Source organism: Xiphias gladius, chromosome 18 (assembly GCF_016859285.1).
Source record: "Xiphias gladius isolate SHS-SW01 ecotype Sanya breed wild chromosome 18, ASM1685928v1, whole genome shotgun sequence".
NCBI lineage: Eukaryota > Metazoa > Chordata > Actinopteri > Istiophoriformes > Xiphiidae > Xiphias > Xiphias gladius.
In genome coordinates this window covers 16,750,206-16,767,946 of record NC_053417.1, presented here as the reverse complement: position 1 = coordinate 16,767,946, position 17,741 = coordinate 16,750,206, and the positions used below count along the sequence as shown (strand labels likewise).

Sequence of the window (17,741 nt, the reverse complement as noted above, 5' to 3'; positions counted from 1 at the left end):
TAAGTGAAAGGAGCAGTCCATTGATTTTACACAAGAAGAGCAGTTTACTTGTCATGGGGAGTACTATTCAGTCAATTTCTTTGCAAACTCTGTGGCTCTAGAAAGAGCTTTCAGAAGTCCGAGGAAAAAAAACCCAGATCTTGTCTTGGGCTTGGACAGCACAAATCTATAACAGAGTGCCTGTGTTACAAACAGGGAGAGTGGAGTTTGAAAGATGTGGGCATTTACTGGGGACGGAGCATTTAATGAATAACGCTATTCGGTTGCATTATGGGAAATATAAGATCCAGTGGTTTTGGAGTTTAAAAGTCAGGATATCTTGGCCTTTACTGCTTCAGTTTTGAATATTCTGTCTCTTACAAGTCCCCTAAACTAAAATGTTGGAATAGCCCTTTATTGGTGTATAATTTTGTTTTTCTCTCCATTTATTTACCTGATTGATTTTCTTGGTATTTTGTGAAAATGCTCAGCAATGTTTCAACATGTGCAAACTGCTAATTTCTGCTAGTATTTTGGTGGTTTTAAGTTTTAAATAGTCATACATTGTTTTACAATCAACAGCAGAGTAATGACAAAGTCAGACGATGATGCTGTGATCATTGCTGGAACCCACAAACATATCTACATGTATTAGTAATAAGACAGAAACCTTGAAGTTGTATGGACATCTCCTTTTGTGGTATTTACATTCCTGTTCCTGACCATGTCCTCCTCCTCCTGTTTCTGTCTCAGCATATTCATACTATATCTGGTATCGTTTGATTGCAGTCATGCAGTATGGAGCGAGGACCGCCAAGTCAACGACCAATTCAACATCATCTCCCCTGAGATAAGAAGATCTTTATTCCTGGAAACCTGCAAAAAATAATAAAACAAAAAATCAGCTCTGTTAGTTGGACTGAATGGGAGTTTTATCCAAGAGGCTAAAGGCTAAAGGCTCTCCACCTTTTTTATATATATATATATATATAAAAAAATATAATAAAAAAAAAAAAAAAAAAAAAATATATATATATATATATATATATATATATATATATATATATATATATATATATATATATATATATATATATATATATATATATGAACATGACTGAGCGAAGCAAAACCATTTCACTTGACAGTACTGTGTGGTCTAAATATTGGCAGCTGTAGTAAGTAAAGTGAATGGACACTAAAAACCAGCATAAAGTGTCGGATAAAGAAAAATACATGTACAGTTGAGTTCAAGGAAGTCTTCAGTATCAGGACTGGAGGGTGACAAACAATTTCTTTTTGTCTTCCTGGGTTTTTATTTGTTACATTAATTCCATCCTGGTCCTTTGCTGTTGTCCCATCCAGATCTCTTTCACTCCTGATCTTGTTTGAATGACATGAAATTATTCACCATGTTGAGTATTATACAGGTTTCAAAAGGTAGGTCTAAGTGTTAGGGTTGATATTAAATGCAAAGTCATAATGTAAAGGCATCTACGTTTGACTGGCCTCATCCGTACTAATGTAACTGCATTTTTTTTCTGTCTGTCTCAACCCCCTTTGAGATATCTTAACATCCCACTCATGTCCCATACACCATCCCATTAGTCCTTCATGATTCCCAGTCTGTTGTTATAATAGCTTCCAGGCATGGCCCAAAAGACACAGCTGGTTCGGAGAGAGAATAGCATTGTTCCGGTGATATTATTAATTGATCAAAAACTATCAGATCTAGTGACTAGCTAGGAGCGAACCACTTCTCAAGGAAATTCTTAATGACAGATTCATGCACGTAGGCCAAAGACACGTCCCAGGAGATTGGATGGATGGGCTGGTGAGGTAGGAAGCTAAAGTCAGGGATTTTGTTTGTACACAGTAAAGTCAACCTGCACAGCATTTAGTCGCCTTGGGGATGAGGCAATGATTGTGCTGCGCAAGACCTTAAATTATTAGAGGAAAAACAAAATAATTTTATAGATTTAGCATTTATAGATAGACGTATTAATATATTAATAGATAATAAAGTCCTGCACACACACAAACTCACACACACTTCATGTAAAAAATGTGGAGGAGAATTAGTCATGGGTCACATCAGAGGAAAAAACATCAAAGACTAATGACACAGTCTTCCTTTCCATTGTCACACGCCCACGACCCCTTCTGACCCTCCATTTCCTCAGTTCTGAATGCTGTAATCACACCTGATTTTTGGAGAGCACAGTGTTCCTAAGGTGGTGTTAACTGGGCTGTACCTGGTATTACAGTGGAGAAAAAAGAAAACATTCTGACATCTATAATGGTACACTTCCTTTCCATTCAGTAATGATGGCTTTCAAATCCCCCAATGCCACTCTTATATAAAATCTGCAGCTTTGCAAATAACACAAGTGATGCTAAGTTATCTTCTGCTATTTTTTTGCAATATAGTTTCATTCAGTTAATTTAGTACATAAAGAGCTGTTTTTGTCTCCCTACTTTAGCCTAGTTAAATTATTTTTTTAACAACTTTTGAATAGTCCATGGATATCACACCACAACATGCTGCAAATATGCTAAATCAAAGTGGCAAGAAACTCCCGGAGTGTATTTATCTTTTATAAAGAGCATTTTTCTAAAAACATCTGTACTGTTGCTGTGCGTACAGGAGATGTATTTAACATTTGCTCAGCAGCTAGTCTACGTTGATAATGTCTACCAAGCCAAGACGGAAATGTCTCTCACATCTCAAGCAGGATATAATCAAACTACATGGGACTGTGACCATTGTGAGAGCTTTAACACTAAAGCCATGTGTCCTATTCTGTTGTCCTTAGTTTGACCTCAGGGATACCAGCTATTCTGTTTCTCTAGCAGCTCATTAGCACCAAGGTCTATTCTGCATATCACAACAGAATAAAGGATCAGTGGAGAAGGGTCAGTGTATTGGTGTGATTGAACTAGATGTGCTGATACTTCAGTGGGCGTCACTTGCAGCGCGTACAGTATAAATTTCGGTTTTTATCATGCTCCCCAAATATGCAGGTCACCTCTTAGACTACTGTTGACAATCTTACGCCCTGCCATTTAAAACAAAAATCATTTTAGAGCATATTAGAAGGGCTTTCTAGGGAATCCCCAACTATGGTCATCATATGATCATCATCGTTCCGTCCTACAGGTCTAAAAACAATGCCTTTAAGAACTCTTGTCACATACTGTGTATTTTATGTTATATAATCTGATGAGGCTGTTACATTTTTGAGCTATTGCAGAGCCAAAGCATCTCTGTCCAGGCTGTTTTGTATTTACACTAGAAGGCAGGAGGCAGCAGATTGTGTCTGTCGGTGAGCATCGATGTTCTCACCCGTATGGACAGTGATGGGCTCAGTTCCCATTAGTGGCTGTGAATTTCAAAGCACAGCATAAATAATTCTTTGTTACCAGGCTCAGAACTCACCTTGCTCCAGAAATACCTTGCTTAATTCAATTAATAATGAGATGCCAAAGAATTTCCTCCATCAGCACTGGCAGAGAAACAGACGACTGTATTTGATGAGATGGAACATGGCTGCCTGTGGAATATGCACTGTCACGGATCAAAATATCCACTGCATGCAAGATTCATGGGCTCCGAAAACAAGGACAAGGTTGAACAAGCTTGCCATGATGGACAGCAGGGGGCGGAGGCAGCCTCAACCTGAAAGAGGTGAGCTTCTGCCTGGTGTGGCACCTGTGAAATGAGGACAGTGAATATGAACGATTACTGGGCTTTCCTCCCTTACTGGAAAGTGTCCTTGAATTAAACATTTGATCTCTAATGTTGGCAAAGGCTGACTGCACTTCTAAACGTAAGTTATTTGAAAAGGAAAGTTAAAGCAGATGGAAGACGGAACGGAGGCTTTTGGGAGAAATCCTCTTCAACATTGGCTGTCAACATACAGAAAACTGGATTGAATAGATGATTAAAAAGCTTAAGCTTGGAGATTGCTTGGATTCTTAAGAGATTCCTCCGCTGCTGGGGAAAGGTAGCCTAATTTTCTAGACTGGCATTTCTACATTAGAAAACTGCTGTGGATGTTTAGATGCCGTTTTAACACATTTAGAAAAAGTAAGTATGATTTTCCCTACGGGGTACCATTCATTCAAATCATAAAATCCATACATTAGAGATGTGTAACATCCTAATCCAGAATAAAATTGTACTATATAAATACATATAACATACATTTTAGTTTGTAAGATGAAAAGCAGTTCTTGGGTTATAAAAGTTCAGAAAATCCTCTTTGGATAAATGGTGCAATTATCGTGGCTAATGTTTCCATCTTCTCTAAGTTTTTCACCTGAGAATATTTGCATATCTGGCCTGAGGCATAAGCAGAATACAGTTAGCAGCTGCTTAGGACCGCAAAGCCTTCAGGAGCAAATTTTAAATTTGAATTCCCCCATTCAGTTTTTAGGCAGTATTTAGGCATTCAAATCAATAATTAATAATGTTTTTTTACTATTTTATGTTCGCACTTTAGTAACTTTACTAACCAGGTATTGTTCGGTCAAACCAATTTCTGCTTAGGAACCAAATGGCTTGGGACTGTAAGCCTTTTTATGACACACTAATAGAAATACAGTCTGTAAAATATCTTAATCATGCAACTTTAAACTTACCGATAGCAACAAGGTAGTTCTGACCTTCTTCAAGGGACATCTAAAATATTTACCCTATTTAAAGGTGAAAAAATACATAAACCTGTAGTACAATAAGAGATATGCTAACCTGAAAAATGATGTTTTTACCAGGAGGAATCCTTTAATTTATATCACAGCATGTTGGATATCATACATTCCCAAAATTTCATATTAAATCTCACACCTTTAAAAATCTTTCTTGTATCTTTCCTGCATCATTACATATTTGACAAATTCTTCCAACATCAACTTAGCTGTTCTGATTCAATTAAGTCGCAAGTAAGACTAAGGCAAGCCCCCGTACAGCAGAGAGCTTGGGTGAAGATGCAGACCTGCATAGTCCTGCATCTGGTATGTTCTGACAAGCAGTCAGTAGTGAAAAAGAGAAACCGCTTGTTCAGCGAAAGAAAAGAGTGGGAAATGAAGAGGGGACGATATACTGTGAAAAGGAAGAGGAGGAGAGGAGGGCAAAATGAGTGCTTCAGGCTTTCTTAAAAGGACACCAAAGATTAATTTGTCATCGAAAAAATCTACAGAATGTAATGCATATTAGTGAACATAATTGTGTTTAAAAGCAATTACACACCAGTTATTTCCTTTGCTCAGAGATAAGAATTGGAACATTGAGCAATTTATGAAAGAGAAATGAGCTGATGGAAGACTGCAGGTCCCATAATGGCCAAGGGAACTGTGGTTGTGCTGGTGACCCATTATACAGTAGTTGACAAAGAACATCATGAAACCAAGAAATACTGGCATATTTTATTAAGACTCAGGATAATCTGTGTGCATTCTACAATTAGGTACATAAGTATTGGACAGTGACATAATTTTCGTAATTTCGCCTCTGTATACCATCACAATGGATTTGAAACAAAGCCATCAAGATGTGATTGTAATTGGACAAACCGACAAGATTATAAATATAAGTTTTAATTTTAATACTTGGATGAAAATCCTTTGCAGTCAATGACTACCTGAAGTCTGGAACCCATGGACATCATCAAATGCTGAGTTTCCTCCTTTGAGATCCTTTGCTAGGGACTTTACTGCAGCCGCCTTCATTTGCTTCTTGTTTGTGGGGTTTCTGCCCTCAGTCTTGTCTTCACTGAGTGAAAAACATGCTCAATTTGGTTCAATTCAGGTGATTGACTGACTTGAGAAGCTCTTGGGTTGCTTTCGCAGTATGTCTTGGGTCATTATCTATCTGTTATGTGAAGCACCATCCTATCAGTTTTGCAACATTTGGCTGAATCTGAGCAGATAGTATAGCCCTATATAGTTCCGAATTCATCCTGCTACTTCTATCAGCAGTCACATCATCAATAAACACCAGTGACCCTGTTCCATTGGTAGCCATACATCCCCATGCCCTAACACTCCCTCCACCATGTTTGACAGGGGATGTAGTATGCTTTGGATCATGTGCCGTTCTTCTCCTTCTCCATACTCTTCTTCAAGGGCTTTTGGTGTTGCTTAGCTCGCCAGTGCATTCCTTCTTTTTAAGAATGTACCAAATTGTTGATTTGGCAACCTCTTAAGTTTCTGCCATCTGTCTGATAGGTTTTTTTGTTTTTTCAGCCTAATGATGGCCTCCTTCACTTGCATCAACACCTCTTTGGACCGCATAATGAGGGTTCCCATGAACAGCTGAACAAATTCAACACTTGGAGTCAACTCCAGATCTTTTATCTGCTTAATTTTTCATGAAATAACAAGGAAACACCACACCTGGCCATGAAACTGATCAACTGTTAATTGTCCAATAACTTTTGAGCCTCATAAAATGAGGGACTATGTATAAAAATGGCTGTAATTCCTAAACGGTTAATGGGATATTTTTGTTAAACCCCTTGAATCAAAGCTGAAAATCTACGCTTCAATCACATCTTGATGGTTTCGTTTCAAATCCATTGTGGTGGTGTACAAAGACATAATTATGAAAACTGCGTCACTGTCCAAATATTTATTTACCTAACTTTATGTGATTCCAACTATGCTGAGCTGAGCACAAAGAGAGGATGTTTGGCAAACAATCACACTGACCATGACCTTCACATATATTGTAAAGGTAACAAGATATACATCCCCACCAACAAACTGTGTGGCAGCTACAAGAACCTCAATTAGCCAAGTAATTAGGTCATATATCAAAACAATGGAGCGCCTGGGTGAGGAGGGGCAGAGATGGTCAGGGAGGAGATGAAAGACGCAGAAGAGAAAGAGGGTGGATAGGGTTTAACGAGGAAGGGGGAAAACAACGACATATAGGGAAATGAAAAAACAATGGGCTGGGAGAACGCAAGTGAAAGGAAGACACAGAGAGAGACTGGAAGAGACAGGAGGAAGCCATCTGCTTTTAAAAGGCTAAAGCATAAATGAAAGAAAGAAGAAGGTGCTAAAGAAAGACAGGCTAGTAAATTGAAAGTAACTGAAGCACAGTATGACAGAAGCAGAGAAAGAGGAAGATTTGTTGGGCCATATAATCTGGTGTTTAAGAGTGCGTCTTGTTAGAAATCAGTGAGTGTCATCCTGGTGACAAATCAGCATGGCTCTCCACATTTTGGGTTTGTGAGGAAATCCAAGAGTAAGGCTGACTTTTCGCTATCTCATGGTGCACACCAATAACCTCATAGAATTATTTTGCACATATTTTTGAACAAATTTTCCTCTTCATTTTTTCTTGTCATTAAAAACTGCAATAGGGAATTAAAGAAAGCCACATACTTTCAAGAATCGGATGCACATTCAGTAACGATTATGACTAATTTTTGATAATTAACGAACAGGAAAAAAGATACTCCAAACACTCAAGAGTCACTACATCAGGTCTGACAAGAGGTTATGGGGATGTGTTTGTGTATGTATGCAGGTATGCATGCATGATCATCTATCCAGTCTGACTCCTTTTCCCTTTTTCCACACTGTCATGTCTGCACTATTGGTCTCCTGAGGGCCAAAGCATCTCAAATCTTACACTTTACAAAGTGTCCTCACACGGGTTATGCTCAGATGCAAAGCAAACTGGGTAAACAAACAGAAAGCAGGGATTGTGCTGTGTGTGAGATAGATAAGCCCATCTTCATAAATGACAGTAATACTAAAAGCACTATGACAACATGCATAATTAAAGGCACTCTACCCAAAAATAGAAGACTGGGAAAGAGAGAGTATAGAAACAAGAGATGAGTGAGAAATGAGAGCAAGATAGAGATGGGTGATGGGGGGGTTTAGGGATGTCCACGGAAATAATAAAGAAAACAAACAAGAGCCAATGCACAAATTGTGCGGATAGTCTGACTTTTGTTTTAGCAAGTAAACGTGTCAGTTTTCTTTTCCTTCTTCAAACAGTGTGAAATGACTCAAGCAGCTGTCTGATTGCCTGAAAGAAAAAACTTGGTGGGGAGGTGGCTTCATCGTGTGGAGAAATAACAGGCAGCCAGAGAAGATGTCTGTGATATTTGCATTATTTTGTGTAGCAGATTAAAAATGGCTCTAAAGTGCTCTACATTCACAACATGTTCACAACTGATTTGCCCAAAGCGTCACATTCCATTTTACATTCCCCAGCCAGTTCAATTAAAGAAAAAACACCTTGCTGTTACAAGTCCTCTCCTTACCCCTATTATTCTTTGTCTCTCCTTTATTTTCCTCCTCCCATCATCAGCTTATTTCAGATATGCAATCTCCTTTTTATCTTTTTCTTGTGTCTAGTTGGCAGTGCCTCCCTGCACCTTATTAAAATGTATATTTTCAAATCATTCTTCAAAGGCAAACTGTTTGCCTAGAGAACCAGAGCCATGGCCCATGTTACAGGAAATTACAGAGAGACTGAGCAGAACCAGATAACCCACCTCTCTCTTGCAGGCTGCTTTCTCTGTATTGGTTTGGGAACATTTTGCTACACAGCTGCAAATCAAGTGACTAAACAATGTATACTTTCAGTCAGCACATTACAGTTTATCATTGTTATTTTAAGATTTGGGAATGCAGTCCAAGCATTTGGCACAAATGTCAAAACAACCTATTTTCAGCCTTTTATAACAGCAAATATTTAGCTGTACAGCACTCAATTTGTATCCAAAAAAAACATTCATTAAACTACCAAGCACATCTTAAAACAAAATGACTAAGCTACTGTAGAGCAGCACATACTGAAACTCCTCTGATCCACCCTTAGACTGTTTATTTGTTTAAGCCCCATAGTCTAGGCTGTCTTGTTGATAACCAACTCATTTGCAATGATAACATGCCCAAGAGGCTAAAATGAGGCCATTCACTGCGCCTGTGCTGATAGAGGAAGAGGAACTCCGAGGCTGTGATTGGCTCAGCTGTGATGTTCAATTAATAGTCGATTCACCGAGTCCTAACACACATCAAAGTGCCCCATTGGGCCAAATCAATGATTGACAGTGCAGAATAATCCCTGGCACTGAAAGGCTGAGCAATTTTATCTCCAACTGTTTTACCATGATGGACACACCAAGCAAGGAATATAAAAAGAGAAATGGAAGAACTCAGAAGGTTGAAGAATAAAAAAGGAAGAAGGGGAGCGTAGTCTTGTCTTCTGCCAGTCTTATTTTAAACAGGATGCTTCCATCCAGGCCCCAGCCAGCTGTGTAAAAAGCATGTGAACATGGATTCCCAAAAAGGTCCAACTTTACCCACCTACCATCCTTAGTGTCCTTCCCATCTCTTGTGCACCCAGAATGCAAAGCAGCTTAGATAGTGGGACCCCACCACAGTTTGGCTGCAACAAAGGAGTTGTGCAGAGTACCCTGCGGGCCTATGCTTTCTGGCTGGCAGCTTTACATATAAAACAGGCAGGCCTATCTGTCTTCGCACAGGCTGCAGCCACAAAGTCCGAATCCCCAGCTTTGAGCACTCCGAGGATCCTCGCTCTGGAGTTCTGCACAGGGAGAGATTAACGACAAACACTAAACATGACTCTCTGTTCATGTCTCAGAGAAGGAGGGAAATTATGTATTGCGGAGGGAAGTTTGGTCAAATAAAGGTCTCTGGCTTCACTGTCAATATAAAGAAACTTTGCCCCTGTTGGTCAAAGCTTTTGATGAATCTTTCCTATTCATCCTTGAATATTTTTGTACATTATTTGTTCAATCTGATATGAAGCTTCAGCGCCCTCATCTTGCAAGCGACCGCTGTTCAGTATGATATGGAGTTTTAGTCACACTAAAAGTCACTGATGTCATGGTACTCTCTGCAGCACTTAAGAACCTTTTAAATTCTGTCTTTACTTTGGCTTTCATAATTGGTCACAGAAGGTTTAATTCTTAATGTATTACAATTAATTTATTTGGAGTCACAACATATCCAGAGGTAGGCAATAAAAACTCAAGCAAGCACAAGCAAACACTGACATCTAGAGCATGTTATATGAAGTAACACTTTCTAAGTACAGATTTGAGGCATTCCCAAATATAACTACTTGAGGCACATTCAGGGCGATATGATATAATTATGAATAGTTGAGAAAAAAAAAATGTTGATTTTTCACCATTAAATAAAACGTTTCAACTATGTCTGAGAAATTTATATGTCTAAAAAATTACAGATTGGGCTTTTAGAGGGCAGACAAAACTTTTGACAGTTACCTTTCACACAACCCAAACTACACAAAAGGTCTCTCAGCTACTCTATGACCTCTGTATTAAGCACTGTATCTAACTTACAGACACGTCAATTGTTCATAATGTAACTGACAAAAACTTGGAAGACAAGCTTTATGTAAAGAAAATACTACTTGGGAATGTCTTTGTAAAAAATGTCCACTCAGCCCCACTGTATCTGTTCTCTGAACTTTGAGTAATGTACATTTTACAAGTGTCTGATAATACAAGATGCATAGTTATGCACATTACTGCACATTACTGAAGGCGTTGTTATTCTGACCTCTAGTGGATATATTATAAAACTGCACACTCAATGCATGCAACAGTCATTCAAGCAACTGCAATCCTCCTGCTTTTGTATCACTGTATTAGAGAGCAACTTGACATGTTAGTTTGCTAGAATACATCCGTGTAACCTTAATAGCCAAACTTATCTCTGCACATCATGAAATAGGTTATCCCAAAGAATGACTGTTCAGGACTTTGGTCCGCAGCAACATACTCTATCTCAATTATCCACTCTACACAGTGTATCGAAAACTAATGACCAGAATTACACGAAATCTGCTGGATATTCAAAACAACAGATACACTAAACAATACGTTCCACATTATCACAATGCATAGATAAACACAAAACCACTGCCACCTGACCACACCGTATATTAGAGATGTCGACTCAAAGCAGATCACTTGACAAGAGCATCGTCCTTTCAAAGCAGAAGTACCGTGGCAGGATTTTTCAGCTCCATAAAGCCGAAAATCCTGTCCCACTCCATCAAAGAGGTGTTGCTTTTTCGGTACGGGATGTGAATCTCGGTTCTGCAGTTGTATTTAAAAACAAGAGGTGTGAACTCTGTTTAAAGTTGATAAGTTGATTCATAACAAAAGCTTTGTTGAACATAATAACAATAAGGAGAGCAGTGAAAGCACTGAAAAACTGTATTAATCAAAATACAAAGGCAACACCAAAGAGTTGACCAGCAGATGTTGGCATTTTGCTTATATCAGATGCGTCAAAAGAGTGAACCATTCTCAACACACTTGCTTCATAGCGATTCAGTGCATCAGAAAGCTTTGTTTCCCTCATCACTAACACACATTACAGGCAGTGATGTGCATGTTAGAAGGAAAAAGTATTCCTAGTCACTTACTCATTCCCATTAACATTACATTAACAGGCAGAAGTTATTAGTTACATTAGTTGTTACTTTCTGACCAGCCCAGAACCATCCAAGGTGGTAATTTGGGTCTGGAGAAAATCCCCATGGAGTTGGTTTATGGCCAGTCACTGATGAGATGAGGGGTGGGGGCTAGGGCTTTGGATTGGGCTGAGCAGTCTATTCATCAACCATCTGAGTGTATCTTTAAAGATAAAAGCCGCTGGTCTATAACTATTCAGTTCAAAACTCATTTCTCCCCATGGTGCGCATAATATGCTTATGTGGATGAATGACGGACTAATGTACTGAGTGCTTAGGCCCGGGGGTGACAAACTGGGCAAAGCAGGCAACTGCCATAGAGCCCAAGACCCCCAGGGGCCCAAAAGCCCCAGGTTTATTCCATATCATTTCTGTCTACATAATTTGATACAACATCTGTTAGAAATTTGCTCCACTAAAGTACGAAACCAACTATGACCAATCCATCATCCTCAATCTTGCAGCCCTTGTCATGTAAAGTGAGCCTGTGTGAAAATCTACTTTTAAAACATTCATTGTTTCAGTTTATTTTGTGCTCATCTCATGCTTCATCTTTTTTCTTAGGGTCAAGTTATTCAATTTATTCACAGGAGGAAACCTCGGACAAGGTCGTACTATTCCATCAACGATTACGTTCATTATCAATATGCTTAACGACTATTTTCTTTAATAATCAATTGATCATCAATTGATCAGTGTCTAAGTTTAAAGAAAATAGTGAAACATGCCCATCATTCCTTCCTGAGGCCTAGCATATTCAAATTGCTCTGGCTGATCAACATTCAAAAACTGAAGGATGTTGAATTTACTATCACAGACAACTGGGAAGCCGGTACCAGCGAATTTTTGACATTTTTGTTTAAGAAACGACAAGGAATGAACCCATAATCAAAACTGTTGCCAAATGAAGAATCAGCTGATCATTTCAGCTGTGGAGTATTGGTTGGTTTCCGGGTGTCTGGGGAAATAATGAAACCGCCAAGCATAGCGTGTTTCACTAGGGGCCCAAAAACATTTTTTTTTGCCCCGGGTCCCCGGGCCCCCCCCCTTGGAGGTTAATCCAGGCCATGGTCATGTCACAAACAGGGCTAACGTTAGCAAGCAAGCGCTGTAGCTCCGAGTCTCACTAGCTGAACAAAACTCGGGTGCTTCGTACCAGTGGTGAGCTAGCCAGCTAAAAAGACACAGCGTGTGAACCGGACGACGGTGGAGTTACCTGTAGGCATTAGCCGGGCCGCCCCCACCACACTCGCAGCCCCCCGCCGACCGAACGCCACCGGGGCAAACCGAGATATCAACGCTCGGTGTAACTCCAGGTAGACAGACTCCCAGAAATGTCGAATTTAACGGGGCCAACTGAAATTCACCTCCGTCACTCTACTCTTTATTGAAAAAGTTGTGACATTATCGGTGTGTGTTCAACTCGCTGACGCCGCTTACACGTATCATGAAGCGCTAGCTGCTAGGACCATTTGTTGCCACTAGATGTCCCTGTAGATCTCAAGGACGTCTTATCAGCGAATGTAGCAAACAGACATTTAAATATTAGCTCTTTTTCAAATGCTAGCGCGCTGCTACCTTTTTTATTTCATTTTAGGTAACTAAGCACTGACATGTGCATCGGTAAAATGGCTCATTTTCTTAATATCTGTTTGCTGCAGGGGTTGTGTGTCCTTCTTTTATTTCAAAAACCAACGAAATATGTAATTTTCCCAGGGTGGCCAAACTTTTTTACTGCGTTGTGAATGCCAAATTCTCATTATTAATTTAGTCCAGTTCAGCTACAGTTTGTGATGTTGAAAAGCATCCAAGGCCCAAGTGTTAGGGTCTTTGATGCAAATGTATCTTATCAACAGCAGGAGAGAGGTGACGAGAGAGGCTCTGGTTTGAGATTACAAATTGGCATATGGGCACGACTGCCTCTGAAGTATGCATGGAGGTGTCTGATTGGACAGGTGCCAGCAGGTAAACTGTCCCAGTCAGGGGTACTGACATTTTAGGTCAGAGACAGGTGAGAGGAGAGAGCAGATGGCACTCAGGCGGGGAGACAGAGCTGGCAGAAGACCTAGACACTGGGTTGGAAAGGTCTGGGTTAAGTAACAATTACCGACATTATCAAAATTTTGGAAAATACACTATGCAATTAAATTAATTACCAAAATGAAAACCTAACAGTATATTTGATCAGTATGCCTATTTATTCAGCACATCACTAACATATTAACATATGCACAGCACACCTATTCCTCTGAATATCATTTATTGTTCGATCTACATCAGTTGGTCCTTGGACAAACAGCCTCCGCTCATTTCATAGTTTGTAGTATACATTTATGACCAAAGAACACATTTCACACTGCTACAGATTGACAGAACTGCCATATCGAATGTTAAGATATCTATTTACTGTCATGCGGAGTGTTTTTATCGGTAGTAATGACCTACTGATGCTGTTACTGCTGCTAGTGTGGCTTCTGGCATAATAATGGCATCTATAAGTCCCAGTGGGTGGACGGCATTCCATAGTATCGTCCCTCTATGGTAGGAATTTGTACTGTAATTTACAGTTAGATGGAACTGGACCTTACATTGTCTGGTCCAGCTTAAAACATACAGACAGACAGTGTAATGTGTTAATACTTTGTAGAAAAAAATCATATGCATTGATACTTTCACCAATCCTCATAGCACAATGTCTCACTTGTATGTTTATTAGTTGTGCAATATTTGAAGATAGTAAACAGCTATGATCGTATAGAGATCTTAATGTATCTACAGCTTTGTATATCCTTTTGGTTATGAGGATTAGCATAGTCATCCTGCACCTAATAGTATTTCGTGATTACATTGTATATAAAAAAAAGACCTCCGCAGAGTGACATTTCTGTACATGTATGTGTTTTTTGTTTTGTACATAGCTGTAATGGTTATCTTTCATTTTCACATTGTCTCACTCTGTCGCTCACCATATTTTATGGCAACTCCTTTGTAGCTTCACTTTGGCAGTCAAATCCAGTGGTGTGGATGGAGGATCCATGGTCTCCCTTGTCCAAACGCTTGACTCTTAGAGATTCAAGTCATCCCAAGACCCGCATTTCTGCCATGCCCTCAGACGGGCCGTCTTGTGCAGCATAGTTCCTTGTATAGTCTTTGACAGTTTGTTGTTAGTGCTTTCGCAACTAACCAATGTTGTGCTAGTTTATAGAACCCCCCTTTGTCTGGCTGGTCAGTAAAAGGCCGTTTCACAGTAAAGTCCCAAGCAGCAGTCTTGTTCAGGGGTGAGGTGAGAGACGCCAGAGGCTCTGAGGGGCCAGTAGTGCCGGTCCATTCACTCCAGCCAGATGCTAGACCAGTGGTTCCTGATATTTCCCTTAGCTTACACTCAAAACCTTTTCAAGCTCCATCTACTTTGTGCCATATTTGATTATTTTAAACTGCAACTCATGCAAGACTCTGTAGTCCTTATTATTAGGAAACACTGTGCTAGCCCAGATAGACCAGCCTTTTATGGCATGCAGCTAATACGGCTATCTCAGCTATAAAACTGGCTGTTTGAAGTATATATCTCTTGCAGCAGTATTAGACAAAGTACACTGTAATGAAAGCTTGAAGGACAATGTGTGTGATGAAAGCCTGTAATATGACACTTGTGAGCCATGTAATACATACATAATCAGGATCATCTGATGTTAGCTGTATTAGCTACAGTTGCTAGCCTGTTGTGGTTTTCATGGCTGGCTGGGGTAAAGGCCTGTATATGTTTTGCCCTTCAGGGCCATCGGGCTATTCTTGACCTTTGACATTGGGATCAGGACCCATCTCTCAGGGAGAGGCTTGAACATCCAAAGGCCTTGTTCAAAATATGGATGCCAAGATGCAGGTCAATGAGGAAAGAAGAAAAAGTATCCAACCACGGTCTGTATTTACTTAAAGTAGTTAAGACTTAGAAGGTTTTCATATGAACAGGCAAAGTTGTCATTTTGTTGAACAAATATTCAGTGGAGGATACTTTTTCACTCTTGTATTCACTTGCCCTCCCCTCAGCCTTGCTTCTCAGCTTTCTCTCTCCCTCTCTTCCCCTTTTGTCTTCTTTTTCATTCACAGGCTGTTCTTGTCTGGCAACTCGGCCTCTGGACTACGGGGAAAATAGACAGTAGCTTTGTGTTCCTCATAGCGGTCGATGTGCTTGAGGTGTACCACCATGTGCAGGGCATAGGCTAAGACAAGGAGCAGGATTAGAGATGTCACCAACCCCATCAGGATGGCTGGTGTCAGGAAAGTGGCACAGTCACTAGCTGACGCAAACTTGTCTGACTGCACATTGAAGGCCTGGATCTAGAAGAGCAGAGAGAAGGCAGAAAGATCAGATTAGGCTGAACTAAAGAGGACAACTGGCTCTTACTGGGCTTACCAGGCACAGAGATACTGGGCAGATGGACAGGTTGAGACAGCCTAGCAGATGGCTGAACAGACAGTGTACAGACAGATTGACAGACTGCCAAACAGACAGCAAACAGACAGACTGACAGCCAAACAGGCGGAACACAAAAGGAAATGGCTGGCAAGCAAACGAACACATGCACACACATAGGAAACAGGGAGAAAGACTGACATAGCAGTGATTGTGCAGACATTACTAAAAGAGTTACACAACAAAGGCTGGGCCCCTTGTGGGAAAGTGTACCTGGAAATCAGTGAAAGTGATGTGCCAGTTAGCGGATGTGTCAGTGTGGGAGCTGGGCACTAGCAGGGTGTCATATTTGTGTAGGCTGCTGACGTGCTGGCAATGGTAGGATGAAGTGGCAGGAGCGTAGACCTCGCTGGCGTTGAATGTAGCCTCCTGGGTCCAGTTGTAGTGGATGTGAACACTGTCTAGTGTGAACCAGTTTTGACCAGCTGCCTCATAAAAAGTGTTGGACATCTGAAGCCTGACAGAAGAGACAATGCAGCCCACAGATCCCACACATGTGCACTTGTAAGCTATATACTGTATATTTTAATACAATTATGGACTAGATATACATTTTTAAGATGTAGGTCACTGAAAGTATTTAACGTAGGCATATGCATTTTACCTGATTACTAGACCTCGCAAATCCTCCACATCACCGAACCTTAATGAAAGCCTGTTGCAGAACGAAAAAAACCACAACTATCAAAAACATCTGATTTAACATATTAACTCAGAGGAATTCTCAGCTGACCACAGCAAACATTAAACCATTAGACTCTTCTAGATACAGTACTTAGCATTTCCTTAGATCAATTTATTTCTATGTCCGTGTCTAATAGTGAAAAGTAACATAAAGTAAATATATTTGTCTAGCACACGGTCAATCCCCTTCCTGTCTTGTAATGTATGTGCAACTATTCACTTAAAACCAAAACAAATTCCTTGAACACAAGTGCTACTTCTGACCCTGTCTGTCCACATTTTGGTTTAACTTACGTAGCTTTCTCCTTTGTGCAGACGGAGCCTTTAGTGTCCACGGGTGAGTTGGGGTTAAAGACCCTCTCAGTCAGATCAATAAAGGTATGGTTTCTGTAGCGGATTGCCAGGCGCTTTGCCTTGAACAGAATACAGGTCTTCCCGTTGTAAGACACACTCAGAGGGCCGTAAGGCCCGATCAGAGACTGGAGCAGCTTCCTCTTACTGTGAGACATCCCTGGCTGATGCCAGTTAAAAGGCTGCAAACATATGAAGAATTGAATTAAGTTCAGTAGAAATAAAGAAACTGCAGTAAACTGGCAACTAAAATGTGGGCAGCAGCAGTTTTGCATTCTTTGACTGCCCTCTAGAGGGCGACCAGATTTTTATACAGACATGCACATAAACTGATTCAAGTGGTGAATTGATAAACTAGTAGGAATTAAGTCTAGAAATGCAGTCTGTGGAGAATCCAGCCACTGAACAGGGACACAGCAATAGAGACCATATATTCAAGTTTTCCTGTTCCGCCAAATACAGTATGCAACCATTTCAGTCAGATCCTTCTTCTCATACAACACGCATCAGTGCAGTCTGTGTATATAACTACCTAGCAGCTCATGATTTATTCTACACAACTGATCCAAAGCAACCTTTTTGGTGCACAACCTACTGTACTTCCCTTTTACATATGCTGTGATATTTCATTTCAAAAGTACAATTTTAAAATATCACTGAATCTTAAATGAGGAGGGAGCAGAGTTGTCTTCTCCGTAGAAAATTTGCATGTAATATTATGGTTGCTGTTGGACTGCATTTCTGCACTGTGCAGAT

The 17,741-nt window shown here is 40.1% G+C and overlaps 2 protein-coding genes across 11 annotated transcripts in view; both read right to left on the bottom strand.

Moving 5' to 3' along the window:
• The window catches only part of cacna2d3a (calcium channel, voltage-dependent, alpha 2/delta subunit 3a), a 130,185-nt gene extending 117,209 nt beyond the window's left edge, over positions 1 to 12,976 (bottom strand). For 2 of the 10 annotated variants that reach the window (XM_040152755.1, XM_040152764.1), the window contains exon 1: positions 650 to 741. In XM_040152755.1, coding sequence (XP_040008689.1) covers positions 650 to 668 — 19 coding nt within the window. In that variant the 5' untranslated portion in view covers positions 669 to 741. Of the gene's footprint in view, positions 1 to 649; positions 856 to 3,418; positions 3,692 to 9,312; positions 9,554 to 12,695 lie in introns of those variants that run through there. The other 8 variants (XM_040152756.1, XM_040152758.1, XM_040152760.1 and 5 more) reach the window with 8 other exon arrangements.
• A 2,540-nt stretch (positions 12,977 to 15,516) lies between these two features.
• atp6ap1lb (ATPase H+ transporting accessory protein 1 like b) overlaps positions 15,517 to 17,741 on the bottom strand; it is a 2,995-nt gene continuing 770 nt past the window's right edge. The window contains exons 2-5 of the mRNA XM_040153576.1: positions 16,929 to 17,167; positions 16,555 to 16,605; positions 16,164 to 16,407; positions 15,517 to 15,814 (exon numbers count right to left, since the gene is read on the bottom strand). Coding sequence (XP_040009510.1) covers positions 15,578 to 15,814; positions 16,164 to 16,407; positions 16,555 to 16,605; positions 16,929 to 17,167 — 771 coding nt within the window. The 3' untranslated portion in view covers positions 15,517 to 15,577. The remainder of the gene's footprint in view (positions 15,815 to 16,163; positions 16,408 to 16,554; positions 16,606 to 16,928; positions 17,168 to 17,741) is intronic.